A 25,544-nucleotide genomic window follows, 5' to 3' on the forward strand; every position below is an offset into this window, starting at 1 on the left:
ACTGTGCAGAACAGTGGGTTAATTGACTGCTCTCTGCCCTTCCCCTTCCAGCTGTTAGACTGGCAAATAGCCTAAGGAAAAAACAAACATGGAAGATGTGTGGTCCCAGAACACATGCAAGCCACCTGCATGGACAGGGCATAGTTAAATGAATGGAGGAGAACCATGCTAGAGGAGAGGAGGACAGATTGGGAGGACTGGAGAGTGCTTAGAGACTGTGAATTGCAGCCACAGGAGGAGATGTTGCAGCTGATGAGGCAGCAAATAGAACTTCTGAAGTGCCTGGTACAAGAGCACAGAGCACAACTGCAGCCCAGTATGAACCATATGCCCTCCACACCATCTTTTGTATCCTGTCTACCCCATTGTCTCCCTAGAAAGCAAGGGGGGAAGACAAGGGCAGCCTTGCATTCTGCTCCCAAGGGCACTTCTGACAGCAGAAGGCCGACATTTCCCCACCTGTAATTGCGAAACACCTTTTGCCCTGGATTACGCACCCCAAAGCCCCTGCCATGAACTCCTTTACTGTCCCCTGGAAAAAAATGATATAACCTCATGAAAACAGTACTATTATTGCTTGTGTTGCAGTGGAGTGGGGGTATACAAGATTTACAAGCCAGCACACATCCTACAAGGGGCACCTCTTTAAGAGCAACAGACCTGACTGTCATGTCACTGTCTCTGGTCATTCATAGAGCTGTTTTCCAAAGGCTCCCTGACTAACAGTGACTCTTGCTGTGTTCTCCTTATTTTCCTGGTGTGTGGCTGCTCATTGTTAGTGGCCAGGTGATCTGCATTGGCCCTCCTGCCTCGCATGAAATTCCCCCTCCCCAACCCCACTCTCACATAACTTATGGCGCACACAGTAGGCTGCCACCACAGTGGGAATATTGCTTTTGCAGAGGTCTAACTGAGTCAGGAGGCTCCTGAGCCTGGCTTTTAAACAGCCAAAAGCGCATTCTACTACCATTCCGCACTTGTGCAGACTGTAGTTGAACTGCTCCTTATTGTAGTCTGGGCTACCTGTGTATGGCTTCATGAGCCAAGGAAGCAAGAAGTAAGCTGAATCATCCAGGATCACTACTGGCATTTCCATGTCTCCAATGATGATTTTCTGGTCTGGGAGAAAAGTTCTATTCTGTAGTTTTCTGAACAGACCAGAGTTCCTAAAGATGTGAGCATCATGTACCTGTCACCACCATTCCACATTGATGTTGGTTAAATGGCCCTTGTGATCCACCAATGACTGCAACACCATGGAGCAGACCACCTTTCAGTTTATGTACTCTGTGGAAAGGTGGTCTGTTGCCAAGATAGGGATGTATGTTCCATTTGTTGCCCCACTGTAGTTAGGGAAACCCATTATGGCAAAACTATCCACTCTGTCCTTCACATTTCCCAGAGTTCTGCCCATCATAGCAGAAGGGTATTGGTTGTTTTGGTTACCAGGATGACAGCAGCCCCCACTATAGATTTACCCAGTCCGAACTGATTGCCTGCTGACTGATGGCTGTCTGGCATTGCAAGTTTCTGTAGGGCTAATGCCAATCGCTTGTGAACTGTCAGAACCAGTTTCATTTTGGTGTGTCTGTGCTTTAGGGCAGTGGAAAGTAGTTCACAAAGTTCCATGAAAGTGGCCTTATGCATTCAACAGTTTTGTAGACACTGCTCATCATCCCTTACCTGTAGAACAATGTGGTCCCACCAGTCCAAGCTTGTTTCTCTGCACCAGAACCAGCATTCCACTGTGTATAAAGCATTGAGTGCAGCCAGCATCTCCCTGTTCTTCCTCTTCAGTGTTTCATATTCATGTACGTCCATATCTTCCTCAGAGTCTTCATCACTCTGAAGACTGCTTAGGCTCTGCACATGCCACAGCACAATGTATGAGGTGCTTATAGTATTTGCCAGAGCTGTTTTAAGCTATGCGGGTTCCGTACCAACCTTGCAATGGCATGCATATGACAAAAGGGCACAAAATCACTTTTTGCTGTTGCTCCCTAAGGGAAGGGTGAGGAGAGAAGTGCACTTTGGGAAGCTGATGACACATGCCCAGAACCACCTGCATCACGTTTTTGTCCTGTCACGCACAGGGAACTTAACCCAGAATGCAAGGGAAAGCCAGGAACTGTGGGATAAGGACCCATAGTGCATTGCTCACAAAGTTGAAGCTGACCGTGCTAATGGGGATGCACTCTGTTGACTTCATGTGCCAGTGTAGACGGTGAACCCTGTACTTTACAAAATCGGGTGCTACAAAATCGACTTTAACATAGTCAACATAATTCCCTAGTGTAGACATACCCAAACACATGTATTTGAGCATAGGCCGTCATGCGTAAAAACCACAGAGTTTTTTTGTTACCTGCAATAGCTTATGCCCACATAAATCTGTTCAGCCTATAAAATGCTACATTACCCTTCATTGTTCTAGCAGATACAGATTAACATGGCTAGCCCTCTGAGACAAGATGTTTGTGACATTTGTGGACTGGCAAATACAGGTGTAATATGGCTGCTAGGTTTCTATAAGTGCCTTTTGGCCAGTGTTGTCCCGTAACCTGGGCACTTGTGTAGCTGTTCTGGAGAGATTAAAATGCTCCCCAGCTGAATAGCAGAGCACCCACAGTTAGGTTTTTGATTCTACTGGAGGTGCACATTTGAACATGCAGTGGTGCATATAGAAAAAATATTCTGCACATAGGTGGAAAAAAATCTGTACCTGGATGGAAAAGTTAAGAGGGAACGTTGGCCTTGGTCCTTTTTAATAGCATTACTGGATGCCAGGGAAGGAGACAGGAGGCGATATGATACTTGGCCAGGTGGCCTCTGAGATTCAAGGAACTGCCTCCACAGGAGTACTGTCTCCTTCCGTTTGTGCTTTGGTAACCTACACGCTGATTCTTTTCATTGATGGTTTATAGGTGTTTGCACAACTGAGGGTTAGCAGAGTTTTACTGTGCTGTAGTTAAAGAAAGGCCCCTCCTCTCCTATTTTCAAATGTTTGGGAGTCATGTTCACAAACTGCAAAGGGGAACTGCTCCTTCCTGCACCTCACTGGATTTAAAATTAAACCTGTTTACACCAGCTGCCGCCTAGGCTTGCTGGAGGGTAGAGTTTTCTTCTAGTTTAGATAGAAGGATGTGACAGGGAGCATGTGGGAGACAACAAAGCAGTTCTGTGATAACCCAAAAGCACTGCCGCATCCAGGTCAGGAGTGGGGAATCAAGTAAGAATGACCCACTTGGCAAGCTAGTGAAACAGCACTTGTCAAAGAGATGATATCTGACTGTACTGCATGGTTAGGTTAGACTTTGAAATGAAATGGTGGATTTTGATGCAGGTGAAATTGTTACTCTGAAATCTCAGCCTAGTGCATAGATCCAAAATTATTTTTAAAACAGGTTATAAATTGCAAAGAATGTGTGCGCTCTTATATTTATAGTAGGTAGAAGAGCTGTGAAAACTTGTCTTTATGTTAACTCTTGATTTCTTATTAGATGAAAAGTTGATGTTCATAAGAATGCATCTTAAGTTATCATTTCTTGGCTTTTTGAGTGCTTAACACTGTAATGTTCTGTGTTTGTGTGCATGTGCGTGTATTTATTTAGTATGTTTATATTTAATGATTTCATGGCTAATATGATTTGGCTTTGTGTTGTTGTTCTTGGTTTAATTTATTAAAATGCCACTGCCATCACTTGTCTGAGACAGTCTCAATCTCTGTTCAGACTCAGTAGGACTGATTTTAAATTCAAGTGCAAATTTTAATTTAGGACTCTTCTGTCCAGCTGGTTTTGAATTCTAGATGTGATCATCATACGGAACAACCCTAGTAGGCTCCTCAACTAAAAAGTTATTTACAATATCCATAAGGTCATCAAAACCTTGTAAATTCATGGGCTGGTAATCAGTCGACTGAGGAACTACTTGGATCTTTTGCAGTATCTCTGGCAGCTGTACGTCAGGCTCTACACCAGCCTGTTAACTATTCTATCCCCTGTGGACTGAGCCCTAAATATTTAAAGATTCTCTCATTGGCTTCAGTTCTAAAACGGATGTGAGGCAAACGATCTGCGATCTAGGTTTGATGGCTTCAAATACACACTCTTCTTTTCTGTTTGTGAGACCCTGACAAGCCCTAGTGGAATAATAGTCAAGGCACTCTTCACTGTTCTCTTACGATCCCTGAATTGTGGTGCAAACTAAAGAACCCCACTCTAGGACTCCTCTGCCATATCCACTCATGACGAATATCACCTAGGGAGCCCCTCTCAGTGGTTAAAGATGCTACGTTTTCCTTGTGCCAGTGTGGGTTCCATCAAGATTGTGTGACATGACGTCTGGTATGCCTTCACGTGGTTTTCGTACTTGGACCTACAGTCAAATAGCTGGATATCAGTGGTCTACAGGTTTGACAGGATGCATAGTTCCTTTATGTAGGTGGAAGCCTCCCAAACCTCCTTATGATCCAGTAGAAACACTTCCATTAATGAAGACTGTGTCAACAGCAAGCTCGTTACCAATCTCAAACAAACAAACAAAACAAAATAAAACACACCCACACCAACACCCACCTTTGGATTGGAAGCACTTCAACGTCAGGATTTTCTCATTTTAAGTCTGTATTTCTATGGTGCCCAGCACAATAATCCTCTTTGCTGCTTTGGGGCATTGCTATGATATAAATATTTAATAACAGTAATTATTAGTGTTACCTGATACTGCTTTTGAATACATACAGTGGCTATACTGTCCACCTTGATTAAATTTGTCCTGTCCACTTCAATTAAATTTGCTGAGGAAAAAATCCTGTGTTCCCCCACTGCTGTAGTAACAGCAGAGTAACAATGAGTTTGCATTTAGAGCAACACATGGCAGCTGAAAGCTTTGTTAAATAAATGTTTGTGGCTGATCAGTAAGTTGCAACTGCAATTTTGAAGAAAAGAAGAACAATTTCCAGAAGTTTTCTTTTTTGAGGTGGGGAGGATTCTCTTTGCCCCACCCCCATCCATTTTTCAGTCAGCTGTAAACTGTAGTACACATATTTGATGATGAATGGGAGGGAAAAAGCTACATTTTCTCCAAATTTCCTCTTTTTTTAATAATAGCTGCGTCTACACGTGCACGCTACTTCGAAGTAGCGGCACCAACTTCGAAATAGCGCCCGTCGCGTCTACACGCGTTGGGCGCTATTTCGAAGTTAACTTCGACGTTAGGCGGCGAGACGTCGAAGTCGCTAACCTCATGAGGAGATAGGAATAGTGCCCTACTTCGACGTTCAACGTCGAAGTAGGGACCATGTAGACGATCCGCGTCCCGCAACGTCGAAATTGCTGGGTCCTCCATGGCGGCCATCAGCTGGGGGGTTGAGAGATGCTCTCTCTCCAGCCCCTGCAGGGCTCTATGGTCACCGTGGGCAGCAGCCCTTAGCCCAGGGCTTCTGGCTGCTTCTGCGGCAGCTGGGGATCTATGCTGCAGGCACAGGGTCTGCAACCAGTTGTCAGCTCTGTGTATCTTGTGGTGTTTAGTGCAACTGTGTCTGGGAAGGGCCCTTTAAGGGAGCGGCTTGCTGTTGAGTCCGCCCTGTGACCCTGTCTGCAGCTGTGCCTGGCACCCTTATTTCGATGTGTGCTACTTTGACGTGTAGACGTTCCCTCGCTGCGCCTATTTCGATGTTGGGCTGAGCAACGTCGAAGTTGAACATCGACGTTGCCGGCCCTGGAGGACGTGTAGACGTTATTCATCGAAATAGACTATTTCGATGTCGCAACATCGAAATAAGCTATTTCGATGTTGGCTGCACGTGTAGACGTAGCCAATATGTTGTTTAAAATGGGCTGGGAGATTTTTCCCTGCACAATCGTGTGTGTGTGTGTGTGTGTGTGTAATTGAAAAATTAGGAGAAAAGGCAACAGAGAGAATCATTAATGCCTATATAAAAATAATTTCACATCACAAAATGCTTTTTAAAGTTGGCATTCAATGATAAAGACATTCATGTAGCCCTTGCTATTTTTCCAAACAGCAGAGAACAAAATAGTTTTTTTCTTTGTTACAAAAGAATGGAAGATGGGGAGAAAGCCCAATGTTATATTTTTAGCTGGCAAAGGCAGGATTTAAATGGTACATCAAGAGCGGAGCCTGGTGCTTGACCGCAGTATGGTTATTTTTATTTCTGAAAGAAAGGTTTATTACAACATAATTTGTATTCCCAGGCTAGTGTTTTGTGAATAGTTGGTTTGAACACTTGAATCCCAGAGAGATTTGGAAGCTGTAGCAATCTAGCAAAGAGCATTGCAGATGATTTTAAAGAAATAACTAGAAACATTGGAAAAAAAGAAGTGTGAATTTTGAGTCATCAACTGTCAGTATTCAAGTACATTTTTATAACATTGTGTTTATAATTGCTGATTCCATTAATGTGATGTGTATTATTGCTTTGGTTATTGCTGAAGTTCCAGAGTCAAATTATATTTTTTCTCATATGAACAAATTGTCTCGTCTTTGAGTGAGAAAGAGAGATGAGGTGAGAAAGGGGTGTGTGTGCGTGTGTGTGAGAAAGAGAGAGAGAGAGAGAGGATGATGTGAGGTGCTCTTCCAGGCATTTGAAGGAGGGTGTTATGCACCTTTTCATTTCGAGATAGATTTTCCCCTCCATTTTGTCCCCATCCTCACCCTTCTGCTTGTTGTAGGAGCCACTTTTAGAGACTTTTCAGAGCTGGTAATTATGGTGCATTTAAAATAACCACTGTTTTGTTCTCTGCTAATACGAATCATAATATGCCTCACAATATGGGTGAAACTCATCTTTGTGTAGAGGACGAGCACAAAGTGTAGCTGCCTGATGAGTCCAGTTAGGTCCAGAATAGACCTAAAGTCATTCATAAGGGTTTCAACTGACACAGAGATGAATGTCACCCCTTGTGAACAATGTTTTGTTGTCACACATTTAAGTTGTTAGTCTCAGAGGGGTAGCTGTATTAGTCTGTAGCTTCACAAATAACAAGCAGTCCTGTGGCACCGAAAACACTAACAAATTTGTTACGTCATGCACTTTTGTGGGTCTTAAGCTCTGCTTGTTATTCATGTTGTTATTCATGCTCTGTGTTTTCAAAGGTATGTACTTCCTGTTGTAAAGCAGTCCCAAAACCTTCTGTAAATTTTTCCACTGACTTTTAAGTATTTTGAACTCACAAAGAAGTCCAATAGGTATTGCTTATATATGAGTATGTGGCCCTAGTCATTCACGTCTGGAACTGTAAACAACACACAAAGCTTCTTGTAAATGTACTAAATCCCTTTGTTGGATTGTGGGTGAACTTAACAAAAATGAATAGCAAGAAAACCGGTCTCTATTATTGGGTTTGCATCTGTAGAGCTGTTGGTTCTTTAAATTTCTTTGAATCATAAAATAGCTTGTACCAGGTCAATTGTGATGTTTGCTGTATAAATGCATGCCTAATAACACAGTTCCTTGACTTTGGGGCAGTATTTTGCCTTGAAAAATAGACATTCTCCAGGCGAGCTTACTTTAGAAGGAGGTTTTAAAGGTAATTCTGAAACTGCTTTAGCTCTCGTTTTGGAGCCTTTTCCATATTCTGAATGCAACTTAAGGTAGGTCATCAGCTATTTGGAGGATGACGACTGGATTGGAGGGCCTATAAGAAACTTATTCTTTGGCAGTTGGCTGTACTATTGTCTTCTCAGTTTCTCTTTCCCCAACTCCTCAATTTCTTCTTCCTCCTAGCCCAAACTTTTTTTTTGTGAATGCTGCAGCTTCCAGAGCATCAGTAAATGCTCTAATAACAGCATTTGCCCTTTTTGCTTGCTTGTTTGTTTGTTTTGGCCTTTTTTTTTTTTTTGTAATTCATAGAAGTCATTCTGGAAGATGCCTGAAAGTATAGAATATTGAAGAAGAGATAGGATGGGAGAGGTAGAGAGGGAAAGAGAGACAGAATACAATACTTTATTGTCTCAACTGACTTGAGGGGAAGCAGAAGGGAAACAAAGTCACTTTGCATATCTATATATCAAATCATTGTTCTGATAGGCTCTGAAAGGTACTTAGATACCACATTGATGTCTTGTATAAATGCTTAAATTAAGTGTCAATCTTGCCAATAGTCCTTAACAAGAGTGACTACAGAATCAGGCAGGGAAGACAGTAGAAGTTCATTAATTCATTTTTGATAGCACCCTTCAACGGAAACACACAGCAGTTTTAGGAGATTTTTAGGCTTTATTTTTGTCCTTAAAGAGGATCCTGAAAAGATGTATTTCAGTTCTGCATGTTTTAATTGGATCTGAGTAATATTTACATCTCCATGTTGTTTTCCTTACCAATATTATACTACACTCTCATTTTACTTGAAATTAATAAATATTGTATTTCCATAACACTTCAGATTCCAGAAAAATCTGAATGTTACTTATAGGCTGGGTCTACATGGAGCTGCTGTCCTGGCAGATCCATTCTAATGAGCAGTCTCAGTTGCAAATGTCTGCTCATTAGCATATTTCCATGGCTAATTAGCAGACCCGTATGAGATTTCATTCTAGGCAGAGGATGGTGCCAGCAGTAAAAATGCCATGTGGATGTACTTCTGCTGGTTAAACCCCCACTTCGTCTCCAGGGATAAGGGACTGGCAGCAGAGGGGTGTTTAGCTGGCAGAAGTACGTCCACTTGGTATGTTTACGGCCAGCGCCATCCTCTGCCGAGAGTGAAATCTCTTGCAGCTCTGCTAATTAGCCATGTATATATGCTAATGAGAAGACCTTTGCAACTGAGACTGCTCATTAGCATTGAGCTGCTGGGAGAACACCTCTGTGTAGACCCAGCCATACACTCCTTTGGGAAAATTGGGTGGGTACAAAGGAAAGTAAAGTTTTGATTTAAGTGGTGTTTCATATGCTGATGTAGCAGACAATTTTAAAGTTATGGTAACTAGAAAGTATACATATTTATAAAGGTAGGATTTGGACCTGGGATTTCTGAATATACTGTTCTATACTGTTGAAGATTTTCTGGAGTTTGTAAATCATAGTTACCACAGATCTGTTTGGCAGAATAGAGAAAATAACATTCTGCATTGCTTCTCATTGGTGAGATAATATTTCAAGAAAAGAGCCTGATTTGGAACAACAGGGTAGAAGCTGGCATTGGGTGGCTTGGAGAGTCTTACGTCAGTGCTATAGAGGTGCACTGAGCCTTTTGGGCACAGTAAAAAAGAGAACTGCAAATGGTGGTTCCTTATCGCTCTGAAAAGGACTTGGTTAATGCAACAGGTGCGCAAAGGGAATGTTTTTCTTTCATTTGTTTAATTTCTCCCTGGAGCAAAGGGCTTTATAGAATGAATTTATCAATCAGAAATGTGCTTGAGATAATTATGTTTTTTACAGCCATATTGCAATAGTTGACACATGTCTGCTTGAAAGATTTTCATTACCTACATAGGAGGCGATAGCACTCTTTTTTTTTCTGCATCTGAAATCAACAAAAACTGAGCATGGAGAGCTGTATGGATATGCATGTTATTGTGAAGTGATTGGTTGGCTCTCCCTTCTGGGGTGTGGCTGGAACTAATCTGATCATGTGTAAGGAAAAATATTGGTATTTATTGTTCCAGTTAACAGACTCATCTTCAGTCATTTATTGTGGCTTTCATTCCAATATTGAAAGCCTTATACTGAATGTCAAAACCAATTTAATTCAGATTCACCTTCTTCTCTGGAATCCTGTGCATATGGCCCCAGCAGACCAATTTTTGCACAGTAAAGATAAACGGAGATGAGAATGGAGTCTTAACTCTGTAAGCAGGATGGCTGACCTACCCAGCAGCTGGATATCATGTAACGCTTTATAGCGCATGAGTTGCTGTCATGGATTGTGCCTCTGACACTGAAGGAATTGTGGAAATGCAATGGAGGGCTGGTAGCATTTGGGTGGATCTAGATAATGTTGTGCTGTTACTTTGGCTGACATGCCAAGCAGCTCAAGTTAAAAGCACAACCACACTTAAAGGTTTCTAAGTGTGGACAGGAGGTAATTTAGGGTTATTACTTACATTGTACTTTGAGATAACTGCATGTTTAGAACTTCCACCATATGTGTCTGAAGTCAAGATGACACGTAGCAGAAGTTATAAATAGATGAATGAGGAGAATTGGCAAAAGTGACAGTAATAACCAATATGATGTACTGATGGTTCTGTTAAAAAGAAATTTTTGTTTACTTTCCTTCCTCTCAGTGAAAGTCCAGCTTCAGACCTATATAAAATAGGGTCCAGAAATATCTGAAATATCTACTGCTGGACATAATCCAATAATAGACTAGGTGACTTAGATCTTTGCATCATTTTTGGCTGATTCTAAGCGAAGGAAGAAATTTGGGGGGCGGCACTCGGATCCCTGATAGAGCTACGGAAACCAGTATAACAAATAAAACCTATACACATAAATGCAAATGAGATCACTTGTCAGAGTGTGGTTTCTTAACCAAAAAGAACATTAAACGCCATTCATCTGTCTATATTGTTGTAATAAATGCCATTAGAATGGAACAAAGTACATGATTCACTCTATCAGGTATCTTTGTGTATTTCCCTATCAAGTTGTGTACTTAAAATATTCTTTATATCCTAGGATTTTTAACCCTAATCAAGTCACAAGAAAAGTATTTTCAGTAATACCATGCAAATTGCTAAATAATGATATTTAGTGGACTGAAGATTTATATATTGCAATTTTCCACTACATTTACTGAATATGCTGTAATTTTTTCCCCTTGTTTACTTCTGAAGTGGCCCTGTCACAATACAGAAGAAACAATATTTTATCTTTTTGGAACTTATGCTTCTTTTGTATTGACTCTGATACATACCAGTCAGTGACAGCAGGACTTGGACAGGGGAAAGGAGTATGGGGAGGTCAAACTGATTTCCTGATAAATCAAGATTTTTGATCTGTCTCTTCTATTCCCTGGTCAACACAGTAAACAGTCTTAATTTAATCATTTTTAGAATCCAATCTCTCTGCAGCTTTATTTAATACTTACTGGAACTAGATGCTTCTTCTGGGCAACTGTACCAGATTTATAACTGTGAAAGTGCAGTGTTATTTATTACCTTCCAATAGGCAGTGAAGAGACATCTTACACATGCATATGTCAAGCATCTTTCATATTTTACTAAGGTGGCTCGCGTATGTCTTTCCCAGAACCATCCAAAAAAAGAATAACATTTTATTGGGGTCAAAACATATATTTTTCTTTTCTTTCAAAGGTAGAAATGATCCCTCTGGGGATTCAATGTTCAGCACAAACTTTCTCTTTGAGTTTATGAATCCCTGCAAAGAACAAAGGTTTGGGAAGGGCTTACCATCATACGTTTTTCTACAGTTCTTACCCTGAGGCCTACCAACCCTTCACCCCACGAGCTTTCTTATGAAAGATTCAGAGGAGAATATCACTAATGAATGAAGAGAAACAGCTGTATTGCATGAGATTATTGTGTATTCCGTAAGAGTGCATAATTTCAAATGTGAATTAGAAGTTTCCTGAATTTGAAATCAAAGTGTTCCTTTAAATGATTGTAATTCTTAAAGCAAGTGAAAGCATTCACAGTAAGGTATATGAAAAGATGCCCTTGTATGACACAAGTCAAGTGAATGCATTATTGTGTTTCTTTTTAAGTGTGGTTATTTAGGCATGTACCTAAATATGTGGTTGTGTTACCCACATAACCTAAACAAAGATGTTTTTTTCAATATTTTTCTCAAAAGTAAACAACCAAAGAAACCAAAATAACTGATCAAGATGCCAAAGTTTCACCTCATTTGGCTTACACAGGCATATTTCCTTCAGGTATTTGCTTAAGGTGAGGGGAAGGAATGAAGTGAGACAAAAGTATGGACTTCATGAGCATAAATTTTGTATATTTTGCAATACCTTTCAACAGTGTCAAGGAGATTTTTGTTTCTATTCTATTCAAACCTATGTGTATGTAGAGTTGTAGCTGTGATGTCTCAGGATATTAAAAAAACAAGATAGATGAGTGATATCTTTTATTGGGCTAAATTCTGTTGGTGGGAAAAACAAACTTTTGAGCTACCTGGAGCTCGAAATGCTGAGGAAAAGTCTGTATAGCTCAAAAGCTTGTCTCTTTCAGCAACAGATGTTGGTCCCTTATATATTACGTCATCTGAATTGTCTCTCTAAAGCCACTTGTCCATCACCATCAGTTCCTATTGAAATAAATGGACGTATTAAGGGTGCTGAGCAACATCTCTTTTAGAGTCAGGGAGTTCCTCAGAAACAACTCAGTTGACTTTGTTTTCTGTGCACAAGTAGATGTCAGTCTGAATCTTCTTCTTTCTGACAGACTAAGCTGCAGAACAGGAAAGGAACAAGCGTTATTTCAGGTCCATGTTGCTCAAACTCCACATCATCCAGTTACTCTAAAAATGTATTTGGAATTTCAAGGTAACTTATTCTGCCTGCCAAAGGCAAATGGGCTTTTTTATTTAACTTTTATTGTGAGAGTAGTGTGATTAGCTTTCTACCTGACACTTCCTGAACCACAGTTATGTGTTGGTAAATGACATCCACATAACATGTAATCATGTATTTACAGATGATTAGCTCTTTGGTTCCTGTTAACCTTAAATGGCAAATGCATCCCATCTATAATGATGTGACACATAGAATATGTTATCGTAAAAATCAATTTTGCAGGAAAATAAAGAAGAGAAACATACCTAGTGTGAATACCTTTCTTCACCATATAAATCCTAGCACCATTATAAACAAGGACAACAGTTGCTGGGACTGGAACCCTCCTTCACGCTATGGAAAAATGGAAGCATGTAGTCATTCGCATATAGTCAATGCTCAGCCATATTCAATACCTTAAACTGTCCTTCATGTACTTAATCAATCTCCTGTTCAGTAGAGTGTGTATGTCTGTCTCTGAACATGTATAATGAAATGTGATGTGGAGGAGAATCCAGTTTTCTAGTTCTTCCACCTAAATTTATTACCTGTCCCTGTTTTTGGGAAACTGTCTCTTAAAAGAAGGATGCTTTGGGGCATAAGGCATTGGCCTAGTACTCAAGAGAGGGGTTCAACTTCTGGATGTGCCCATTGACCTTGTGATGTTGGATAAATGATGTATCCTCTCTGTTTCAGAACCCCATCTGTACAATGGGAGTAGAAATGCTTTCTTATCTCAAAATATAATGAGGATATATTCGTTAATGCGTGTGAGACACTTAGCTGCTTTGGTGATACATGTAGATGGGATTCCATTTGTGCTAAATTTGCAGAACCACTTGAGTGACCTTCAAATTATTTCCTATTGTCACAGTGTTACATCCTGAAGAAATTGTGCTGATACCACTGGACAGATATCAAAATAGCATGGTGTTGAGAGTGTACATTGGAGGGGAAACTAAAGAGAGCCTGAAAAACATAAGACATGAAGGATTACTACTGTATTACCTTCTTTTGGTATAGGGCACCTTGTAAGATGAGAAGATGTAGATCATACACCACATCTGCACTCTGTTTTATTAACCATCCTTACAGCACCACTACAATGAAGGGTGAAGAGAGGCTTGCCACGGTCTGGAAGGGCCACAGAAGTGCTAATGGCACCTTTATGTCAGGATGAAAGTATAAAGCATAGGCTTAATGAAACTACTACAGGCTGAACCTCTCTAACCAGAACATTCTCATCTGGCAACATCTGTAATCCAGCATGATTTTAATTACCTGGATGACCTCTTATCATGGGTGTGACCAAGTGTCCCATGGGCTCATATAGTTTGTCCTGGCTCTCAGTGTTCTGTGCTGTTATTTAGCTGTGATCTACCCTAAATATCTTCTAAAACCACTAAGCAGTGGAAGTGATACTGCTAGACAATACTGACTTCCTGTTTGGTAAATTCTCTTTTCTGGCATCAGTTGTGTTTTGAGGGTGCTGGACATGAGAGGTTCAAGCTGTATCATGTTTTACACAATTCACATATAAAAAACTTATATGAGGGCGTGGACGGTGATTATTCAATGTTCTGTTCCTGTTCACAATTTAGGCTACGTCTACACGTGCGCCCAACTTCGAAATAGCTTATTTCGATGTTGCGACATTGAAATAGGCTATTTCGATGAATAACGTCTACACGTCCTCCAGGGCTGGCAACGTCGATGTTCAACTTCGACGTTGCTCAGCCCAACATCGAAATAGGCACAGCGAGGGAACGTCTACACGCCAAAGTAGCACACATCGAAATAAGGGAGCCAGGCACAGCTGCAGACAGGGTCACGGGGCGGACTCAACAGCAAGTCGCTCCCTTAAAGGGCCCCTCCCAGACACACTTTCATTAAACAGTGCAAGATACACAGAGCCAACAACTAGTTGCAGACCCTGTATATGCAGCACGGACCCCCAGCTGCAGCAGCAGCAGCCAGAAGCCCTGGGCTAAGGGCTGCTGCCCACGGTGACCACAGAGCCCCGCAAGGGCTGGAGAGAGAGTATCTCTCAACCCCCCAGCTGATGGCCGCCATGGAGGACCCCGCTATTTCGATGTTGCGGGACGCGGATCGTCTACACGTCCCTACTTCGATGTTGAACGTCGAAGTAGGGCGCTATTCCCATCCGCTCATGGGGTTAGCGACTTCGACGTCTCGCCACCTAACGTCGATTTCAACTTCGAAATAGCGCCCAACACGTGTAGACGTGACGGGCGCTATTTCGAAGTTACTGCCGCTACTTCGAAGTAGCGTGCACGTGTAGACGCAGCCTTAGTCAAAGAACATCAGCTTTCACAAAGTCAGAAATTATAAGATGGCTTTATGGATAAAATTGTCAGACTGTCAGAAAAGTCTACTCCAAAGGTGTTTTGGGAAAATTGAGGTTGGGAAGATTTTTAAAGAGAAGGGACAGACTGCTTTGAGGTGCTAAGCAACAGTGAGAGAAGTTACTCTCAGGCTCTGTCTGCATTGCATGTTTTTTCAATGATACTTTTTTCGACGTCTCAAGGTTAAAATAAGTAAAGTGGAAAAATCTTGTTAACACGGCCACAGCATTGCAAAATTAAGCGTTCTTGTTTACAGCCACAGTTCACAGCCACAGCATTGCAAAAGGAGCGTTCATATAAGGCGATAATAACAGTGCTCTGTTCGCACACAGACTCATTTTTGACCTTGAAGGTGGGAGGGCTCAACAAAAGTCATTCACGGGGCTGGAGTAATTATTTCAAGGCGAAAGCCCTCTATTCCTTTTATCTCAGCTTTTCATGTATGGCAGTGTGGACGCTCTGCAGGGGAGTTTTTTGGAAAAAAGTTAAAAAAAAATGCACATGTAGATATGCCCTCAGTCTTTCTGCCATAAAATTAACTTTGGTTTCCAGCTACTTCAGTGCTTGTGTATTCCTCCTAAATCTCCTTTTTGTTCAGACTACAATACTTGGAATCACCTACTGATTCGCTCCTTTACCTGTACTTTGTACTAGCTCCCGAACTGGCACTGTGCTCTCTGTTGATATAAGGTAAGTAGATAGGCTTTGAGTGCAGGGACAGGAAAGCTTCAGTTGTGCTTTGCAGCTAATGTGGCTCCTTTCAGAGCAGAACCTGAGTTCTGTTGGTTAAATTTGTAGGCCAATTTTGCCCTCGGATTTTTCCTATTCATACAGTTCAGTCTCCTTATTTTCCCTTTGAGTGTTGGGTTTTAATGTGTAAGAAGAATGTAGTCGATATGGTCATGTTACACAGAATTTACATCACGAAATACAACACAGCACCTGTGTGTGGTATTGACACAATCGTGCATTGACTGAAGTTTACTTGAAGCCAGGCCTTGATTCTTTAATGTCAGCAGGTGTTCTGACAAATCCTTCTTGAGTATCAAGTTTATAATGGAACCCCACATTAGGCAATTTTTCCATGGATTTCTCTTCTTGTTGCAAATATTTCACAGAACTCTAGTGTCAGTTTTTTCTTTGAGGCCATTTGGCAGCACTCTTCGAGTCCTCTGTTGAACACATTTAGGGGAACACAAGTTGCATGAAGTATGTCGAAGGGACAGTAGAAAATCCATGTGTGTTAAATGACAGAGCTCTGTAATGCAGCACAGTCTTTCAGAATGAATACAAAGCTGAATTACACACTGTGACAGCAGACTGGAGACCTGTGTTCCTTTCATTAGAGCTGTGGCATTTATGCCACCCTGGTTCTGAATGTGCTCGTATTTACCTATTATCTATAGCAATTCTGTGTTTAGTTGGTTAGCTTTACTCTCTGACTTCACACATTTCACATTCAAAGTGTCAAGCTTGAAAGACAGTTGCATGTTTTTTAAAAACAAAGTCTGAAAACTAATATGTCCCATTTTGGTGCTTCTGTATAATCTTGCATTGGAAATCGTTGAGTGTCTGTGTTACTGTAACCCTGTCTCTTGGCTCAGTCTCAACTGCACTTGCTGTGCTGTAGTGTTCCATAGGAATTCGCTCCAGAGCAACAGAACATTGGAACCTACCTTCTGTGTTTAGCGGTATCTCTGTCATGGCTACACCTGAAATGTTCATCAGCCAGCAAACAACTGAGCTATTCTGGGGAAGGGATTCTTAGAGCACATTAGGACCCTTTGGATGCATGGTGCTTATCTATTAAAGATTTTCTTTTTAAAATATTATTTTTTATAGCTGCCTTTCTGTGGAAAATAATTTTGTTCTAAGGATTCTGCAAACCATTATAGCTGATGCAAAGTTTGAGGCCAGGATTATATAATAAGTGTTTTGTGTGCTATTTTCCTGTGTTTTAGGATGGTTAAACTGTGTGGGTCCACTTGCTCATTGGTCTACTTAGATTTTGACATTTGTGCAATGTGCTAAAAAGATTTAGGTCCTCAGCCTGTTTAAAATGTGCTTAATTTAAAACAAAAACAAAAACATGCACTGCGAGTATATTGCCTTAAGTGAAACATGTCTGCAGAAACAAGTGAGCTTATATCTTCACTAGCTGAATACAAAAACATCATGAACCTTAGAGGATCCACCCTTTATTTGTGTGTTATGTGAACGAATACTCTTTGATGATCTCAAAACTAATAACAGACAGGCAGATTTCCTTTGTAAATCCAAAGTGCTATGAATAACACAGTACTGTAATTTTTTAAAGGATTTTGTAACATTGTTGAGATTTTTGGTATTGTTGGAGATTTAAGAAGCTGTTGTGGCCTATCAGCTTTTCAGTGCCCAATAGCACTGCTACTCTCCATCAGTTTATTAGTTTACAAACTTAAATTCCTAAGTAATGTTGGCCATGGCAGGCCATATTAGAGGCACCTGCACTGACCCTTAACTTTGATTTTCCATTTTATCCAGTCAGGGATCTGCCAGCTAAGAGCCTAATTGTGCAACTATTTCCTGCGAGACTTAGTTTTTACTCCAGCATCTGAATCCCACTGAGTTCAGTGAGATATCGTGTAATACTGCAGAATCACATATGCCAGAATCAAGTTTGTACAGGAATGGGCCCTTGGAGCTCTCTAAGTACCAACATAATTGTCTATTGTAGCACTGAAAGCACTGTTGCAGTTCACTGTGTTGTGTCCGTGTGTGAAAGTTGTGTATTTACAAGTCCAGGTCAATGGTACACATTTTAAACAATTTTCTAATTTTGTATTTACTTGACAGCCCAAAACAGCTCCGAAAAGGACATTTGGATCCATTACGAATGAACAGGTAAATATGTCCGGGAAGTCTTTCAATAAACAAACTGATTGTAATTATAGGAACCTCACAAGGCACTACATGACCCAAGTGAAGTGAATGGCCTTATAATGAAAGGAATCAAAATTTAAGTTGAAAATCTAGGCTCATATTATTGCTTAAGTGCATATCACTATGCTGCTGTTGTGAGAGCAAGCGAGAGAGAGACTGACTCATGGCCTGAGCCACCAGCTCCTTAATGCTAATCCTGGCTCTAGCAAGAGAAGCCTGTTCTCCTGTGAATATATGGGAGTTACAGTGCTTAGCTTGAGATAATTGAACTCTTCCTTTGTTACACACATCCACGAAATTGGAGTAATACTTCCCTGCCTTAAGAATATTGTTTGTAAAGCACTTTGAAGGTGAAAAAATAATTTGCATGTGCTAAATTTCTATTGTATTTGTATTATGAGCTAAATTCTGATTCCTTTGCTGCTGCTGAGTAGCACCAACATCAGGAATAATTCCACTGACGTAGTAGGGCATCTTGGTGCATCTGGCCTTGTGGGTGAATTGGTGACCCCTTGAAGTCAATGTCCCATTAACTTCAGTGGAGCCAAATGTTTGTTCTGGTTAGAGTTAAAGCTGATAGCTGAGCCAGGATTATCAGTCTTATCTCTGAATTTCTTAGCTCATGGCAGAGTCAGTGAGATTCTTATAGTTCCTTAAAATGACATTTGTCATTGACTGTTTCATCATCTATCAAAACATCTGTAAAGTGGAAGAGCTTTCTGTTTCATGATAGGTATGTTAAGGGGAGTGTATTTAATGGCACAGTCCCTATTCTTTTCCACTTCAACAACAGTTACCATTATGTTTGTAGGACTGGCTTGGAAAAAAAGAAAGCAAAATAAAAAAAGCCCCAAACTCCTACATTAATTGGCACTTAGACTGGCTTTACATCCTGTTATGCATTTTGCCCGGTTTAAAATATGCCCTTGACCCTATGCATCCTAAGCTTTTCATGCATTTATAATTTTTCTGTGACTATTAAAGACATCCACAACAGTTGTGCATGAATCATGTCTGCATACTGACCCTTACAATATTTTAAAATGTATAGGGAAATGGTATTCTCCCTATGGAAAAGTCATTTACAACCAATGAGACCACTATGGTTGTAGACATGGAAAGAAAAAAAAAAAGATATATTGGCTCATATTGTTTCTTTGGCTTTAAAAAAACACCTATGGAATTCTATAGCAGGCATTTAATTCTCTAACATTCTATAACAATGGCATTTATTTCTCTAACATTCTATAGCAATGGTGGCCAAATTACTGACCCTCTGAGTCGCATACAACAATGTTCATAAGTTTGAGAGCCAGAGAACATCAGTGGGAGGCCTGGGGCTTCAGTATCATGAGAGGGGTCATCCAGGGCTTAGTGTTTCAGAAAGAGTGGGGCTCCTATGGACCACGAGACAGAATCCCCTACCTCATCACTAAGCTGCAAGGCAAAAGACCACAGCTCCCTCCACCGCAAAAAAGAAAAAAAAAAAGGTCTGGTAGGTGATGTATGTGGTCAGGCTATAACCTAACTGCACACTGCTGTCAGTTTGGAGACAAGGGGGATGGGGAAAGGTGGGTGTAAGAGTCCTTACCCAGTATGGAAATATCTCATCCTGTGGAGAATAGAGAAGAATAAATTGTCTTTATCATTTAAAATTAAACTCGGAGGGTCTAGCTACACAGCTGCTACGTTCAATAAATGTGGAGGCAAGGCTACTAAAGATAATTGTGTGGACATTGCTTTTATATTCAGGCTCAGACTCTGAAGTTCCAAAGTTGTAACTTCTACAGTGGTATTTTGTGTAACTGCTTACAGGCAGATTTGAACCTGCAGTTGCTGGAGCCTCTGTAGTTTGAGCTAAAGCTGTAGAAGAGACTCATTCTTTCACTATGTAAGTGGCTAAGGTGCCACAACGTGGGACAGTGAAACCATACCCAGGAGGTTCATGGGTTACGCATTTCCCTTAGCTGAAGGAAGCACCTCCTGAGCTTCAGAGACACTTGAAATCCCAAACAACATGCCATTTGTGACTCCCTACAGGTAGACTCAAACTGGGGACTTTTGGAGCTTAGTGAAGGAGCATCTATAGTTTGAGCTAAAGGCCAGTTAGCTGTCAGCTAAGGTTGTGGTGGGCACTTATACTTTGTGTAAGTGGTCTAGCTAGGCACTACTAAGGAGAGTGAATCATACCAAGAAGGTGTGTGAATTACATTTGCAGTGCACCATCAAGGCCTATTAATGGAACTCTGGCAACGAGGGCTGTGCAACTCGCTCCTCGTAGCTATGAATACATACCCTAATATCAGACATGTAATCTTCTATGTGTTGCAGTAGATCAGTATAAAAAAAGCACATAGCAGAGCTAATTCTTGGTTTTATGTGGCATTTTAGAACAATTTCTATCGAAATCTGTGTTTAAATAATCCCTATTACATTATATATGGTAGCAGATTTGCCTACAACATTTAAAAAATACTGAGATCTTCAGTAAAGATTCTAATTTGAGTTGGATTTTTGGCTGTTTCCCTAGCAGTTTGATGCTTGTGACAGGGAATTGAAATTGTATGTTTAAGCCAGAGTCATATGCTATAATGAAAAATGTGGCTCTTGTCACATGTGATAGTTAAAGAAAAGCTAAATTGGGTATGTAGTTTCATGAATTAAAAGTCTGTATCTAGTGTTTGTTTTAGTTGCAGGAGCTAATGACAGAATAATCAATGCACATCTGTCAGCTTGTGTGCAAATAAAGAACTGAAGGAAAGCTGATTTTTTTTTCCTCCACTCCTGCTATGTTTTTTTCTGGAAATCAGTGTTGAAAGAGCAGTTTATTTAATTCAGCATTTTTGCAACAAATAAGAGTCTTAGTCCAAATTAAGCAACTGCTAGCAAGGTTGCCTGCAGTAATCCACTCATGATAATCCTATCACTGAGGGAAAAGATTCACTTGTCTTTAATAAAGAGGTCTGTCATGGGGTTGCTACTTTAGAATTAACCCCTTTGGCTCATGGGATATTGAACTTGATTCAGATACGATTAGCAGGGTTAGTATCTACAGTGACCTTCCACTGAAAAAGCAAGATCTGTGTTTGTTTCCAAACCTTTTAAGGTCCTCTTTCAAATCCATATTTCTTTGATAGATTGTCACTCATTGGGGCAGAACCATTAAAACCAGTGAAAATATTTGTGTAGTAAATTATTATTTACTAAGGAAGGGTGGTAGAATCTGCCTCACGAGTATAGCAAGAGCTGCATTAGCAGTGTGGTTTCCAACTATAAACATGAGAGTCATAATAAAGATGGACAGATACAAGATCCTAATGGTTCCCTGTAGCCCAGTCATATCTGAGCCTCACTGAGCTCCCATTTTCATCCATGTTACACACCCATCTTTGATACCAGCATTATGGCAAACCATCCTGCTGGGGAGACAAGACTATCAGGATCCCCTTTGGAATCTATCAACACAATTCTTGTTACTGCTATTGATCATTGCTAATCACTCCGTTTTCCTTGGGGCACTGTATGTATCTGCTGATCCAGAGAGATAACAGACAGACTCCAGTCTACCAAGTGCAGGATAACACATCACTTTTAGACCACTCTGTCTACCCCATTGCTTGAGAAAAAGCTGTTTTTTTTTTGTACAGTGTCTCCACATATAAATGCATTACTTGCTGTCAGAAGGGTATAGAATGTGCAACAAACCCTATTACAGGATTTTATTACTCAGAGTGTAAATGTAATAGTCCTATGATATTATTCATAAGAAAAAATCTTATTTTCACACTTGGAATGCAATTTTCACTGCAAATATGAAATACATTGTGATGAAAAGAGGAATAATTCTTCCTAGTTTTCTTTTTATTTCTAATAACCTAACTAGTTTCCCTTTTGACTGTGCCCCTTGAATCTTTAATTAAGTTGTAATCCCATTTTCAATATGGGGTAGTTTTTCTTTACTTTCTAGAGCTTGTACCTGGTCTTGCTCTGCTCAGATGGGGTATAAACCCTCTTATCCTTTTGCTTGCCCTGCCCACAACTTGAGTTAAAACCTGTTGTGGGACACAGCCTGATCTCTGTAGACACTGCCCACACCCCCATGAATATGGGGTGTAACATAACTTGAACCTTGGCATCTTCTCCCCTGTCCACCCTGTCCTGCTGGCCAGTGTAAAATAGACAGTAAACCATATATTTTCAGGAGTTGTAATTGGCCCTGGAATAAGAGGGAAGCTGTAAAAGAAATATTGGTGCTCTGTAACTCTGTCCTTGCACAGGACTGCTTCTCTTGAGTCTCACGTACAGATGGCCCCATGCTCAAGACAAATGCTAAAGGCGTCTACTGGAAAATTTATAAATACACACAAAGACATACATAGTGTCCCCTCTATACAGTAATGATATGTCTATATTTAATATATTTCCATAATAATTTTTTCTCCCTTCTGTGTCTTCTAGGGTCAAAATGTATTTGGACTCGATATAATTGAAACACCTGAGGGAGACAAGTGGCCACAATTGATTGTCCAGCAGATCCTGGACAGGGAGCAAAAAGACACATATGTGATGAAGATTAAAGTTGAAGATGGTGGAACACCTCCCAGATCCAGTACGGCCATCCTACAAGTCACAGTTACTGATGTGAATGACAACCGCCCAGTCTTCAAGGAAAATGACATAGAAGTTAGCGTGCCAGAAAATGCTCCTGTGGGCACCTCAGTTTCTCAGCTCCATGCCACTGATGCTGATCTGGGTTCAAATGCCCAGATCCACTTCTTCTTCAGCAATCAGATCTCCAATCTGGCCAAAAGGCTGTTTGCCTTAGATAATACCACTGGCCTCATCACCATTAAGGAACCGCTGGACAGGGAGGAGTCACCTGTACACAAGTTAACAGTTTTGGCCAGTGATGGGAGCTCAACACCTTCAAGAGCAACAGTGACGGTAAATATCACAGATATTAATGATAACGTCCCATCCATAGACACAAGATACATTATCAATCCAGTGAATGGGACTGTGCTATTGTCTGAAAAAGCGCCACTCAATACAAAAATTGCTCTGATTACAGTAACGGACAAAGACGCAGATATGAATGGAAAAGTGACCTGCTTCACAGACCATGATGTCCCTTTCAGGTTAAAGCCAGTGTTTGATAATCAGTTTCTGTTAGAGACTGCTACGTTTCTAGACTATGAGGCTACACGAGAATACGCCATTAAAATAGTGGCCTCTGATTCAGGGAAACCTCCCTTAAATCAGTCTGCAATGTTGCTGATCAAAATCAAAGACGAGAATGACAATGCCCCTGTTTTTACACAGCCCATCATAGGACTTTCCATTCCCGAGAACAATGCTCCTGGTACCCAGCTAACCAAGATCAGTGCCACAGATGCAGACAGTGGACGGAATGCAGAGATCAGCTACATGCTGGGTTCTGATGCACCCCCCATTTTCAACCTGGACCGCCGTACAGGTGTTCTGACCGCAGTGAGAAAGCTGGACAGGGAAAAGCAGGACAGGTACTCCTTCACGGTGCTGGCTAAGGATAATGGGATGCCACCTCTGCAGACTAATGCCACTGTGACACTCTCAGTTCTGGACCAGAATGACAACAGCCCTGCTTTTACCCACAATGAGTATAATTTCTATGTGCCAGAAAACCTGCCCATGTATGGCACAGTGGGTCTCATCACAGTGACTGATGCTGACTCTGGAGAAAATGCTGCAGTTACTCTCTCTATATTAAATGGTAGAGAGAATTTCATTATCGATCCACTTACTGGTGTAATAAGACCCAATATTACATTTGATAGAGAGCAACAAGGGTCTTACACTTTCCAGGTGAGGGCTGTCGATGGAGGAAGAGTGCAGCGCTCTTCCACTGCCAAAGTGACCATAAATGTAGTTGATGTGAATGACAACAGGCCTGTTTTCATTATCCCTTCGTCTAACTACTCCTATGACTTGGTTCCTACAGCCACCAATCCAGGCTCCGTGGTGACTAAAGTCTTTGCAGTTGACAATGATACAGGGATGAATGCAGAGCTCCGCTACAGCATTATAGGTGGGAATTCAAGAGGTTTGTTTATAATTGATCAGTTAACAGGCAACATTACTTTGAAAGAGAAGGTAATCACAGCAGATCATGGATTACACAGGCTGGTGATAAAAGTCAACGATTTAGGGCAGCCAGAGTCTCTCTATACTATTGCACTGGTGCATTTATTTGTGAATGAGACAATCACCAATGGTTCATATGTACAGGAGCTAGTGCGTAGGAATATGGAAACACCCGTGGGCCAGAATGTTGGGGATGGTGAGATAACGCCACAGACCAATGACTATGTCAAAATCATCATTGCTATAATTGCAGGTACCATGACAGTCATCTTGGTCATTTTTGTCACTGCTCTGGTACGATGCCGCCAGACTCCCCGGCACAAAGTTGTCCAAAAAAGCAAGCAGAGTGGGGAGTGGGTCTCCCCAAACCAGGAGAACCGACAGATCAAGAAAAAGAAGAAGAAAAAGAAGCGCTCGCCTAAAAGCCTCCTTCTCAACTTTGTGACAATTGAAGAATCTAAGCCTGATGACCCCAGCCATGAGCATATAAATGGCACTTTAGACATTCCTGTAGAGCTAGAAGAACAGACTATGGGAAAATATAACTGGGCCACCACACCAACCACGTTTAAGCCTGACAGCCCAGATTTAGCAAAGCATTACAAGTCTGCCTCTCCACAGCCCACCTTTCAAATTAAACCCGAGACTCCTGTGCCCCCTAAGAAGCACCACGTCATTCAGGAACTGCCTCTGGATAACACCTTTGTGGTAGGCTGTGACTCACTCTCCAAGTGTTCCTCAAGCAGTTCGGACCCGTACAGTGTCTCCGAATGCAGCTGCCAAGGTGGCTTCAAGACACCAGGCTCCATCCACACCAGACAGGTAACATGACATTTCTCGCCGCTCACTCTCTTGTTCTCTGTCTGTATCTCTGAGCTCCATACAATAACTTTGTCTGTAAAGATTAAAAGCCTGAACATTTATGCTTGGCTGAAACATTGAAATATAAACAGTTTGTGATTCATCAATGCTAAAGTCAGAAAATTAGAATAAAGTGACTCTTGGCTGTGGGAAAATTTAGCACTGAATGATTACATGAGGGGATATTCCTGTCTGTAGATGGCAGTATGGTACTTCCTGCATTAACATAGTATTTAGCTATGCAGCACAGTAAAATGAAGAGGGGTTGTAGCACTCTCCTCCCTAGTATTGTATGCTTGGGAATCTAAGTAATCTAAGCCAGGTGGAAAGCAATAAAGCTTTGCAGCAAATGATAAGTGGTTCTTAATGCAAATGGAATCTGGAATTGGAGCCTTCATTTGGACAGAGCTGTACCTCAAGGTCTCTCAAAAGCAGGCAGGTATTTTTCTCCCCCAAGTGCCATTTTCAGACTAGAAACATATCCAACTATGGGGGCTACTAAAACTGGACTGGCTGGCATAATCAACAGCATAAAGCATCACCAAAGCTAGAGAGAAAATTTACGAACGTCACAAGTGTTGCCCTCATTTTGTACTTTCATGCCCAAATACCAATTCAGACCAATACAGACTAATTCAGAAACTGGGTGCAGTAAAGTTCACAGCAGGAGTCATAGGAATGAATAAAAAGGCCTTCAGGAGGGGAAGAAAGCTGATGATAGTTAAAAGTTGTTTTGCTTTTTCAAACAATAATGGGAATCACATCACAATTGAATCCAGAT

The 25,544-nt window shown here is 41.1% G+C and overlaps 1 protein-coding gene across 1 annotated transcript in view; it reads left to right on the forward strand.

Annotated features, from left to right (window-relative positions):
* The window catches only part of PCDH11X (protocadherin 11 X-linked), a 381,583-nt gene that overhangs the window by 179,694 nt on the left and 176,345 nt on the right, over positions 1 to 25,544 (forward strand). Inside the window, exons 3-4 of the mRNA XM_075007680.1 lie at positions 17,693 to 17,740; positions 22,238 to 24,724. Coding sequence (XP_074863781.1) covers positions 17,693 to 17,740; positions 22,238 to 24,724 — 2,535 coding nt within the window. The remainder of the gene's footprint in view (positions 1 to 17,692; positions 17,741 to 22,237; positions 24,725 to 25,544) is intronic.

The sequence above is a fragment of the Carettochelys insculpta genome, chromosome 13, assembly GCF_033958435.1.
Source record: "Carettochelys insculpta isolate YL-2023 chromosome 13, ASM3395843v1, whole genome shotgun sequence".
Taxonomy (NCBI): domain Eukaryota; kingdom Metazoa; phylum Chordata; order Testudines; family Carettochelyidae; genus Carettochelys; species Carettochelys insculpta.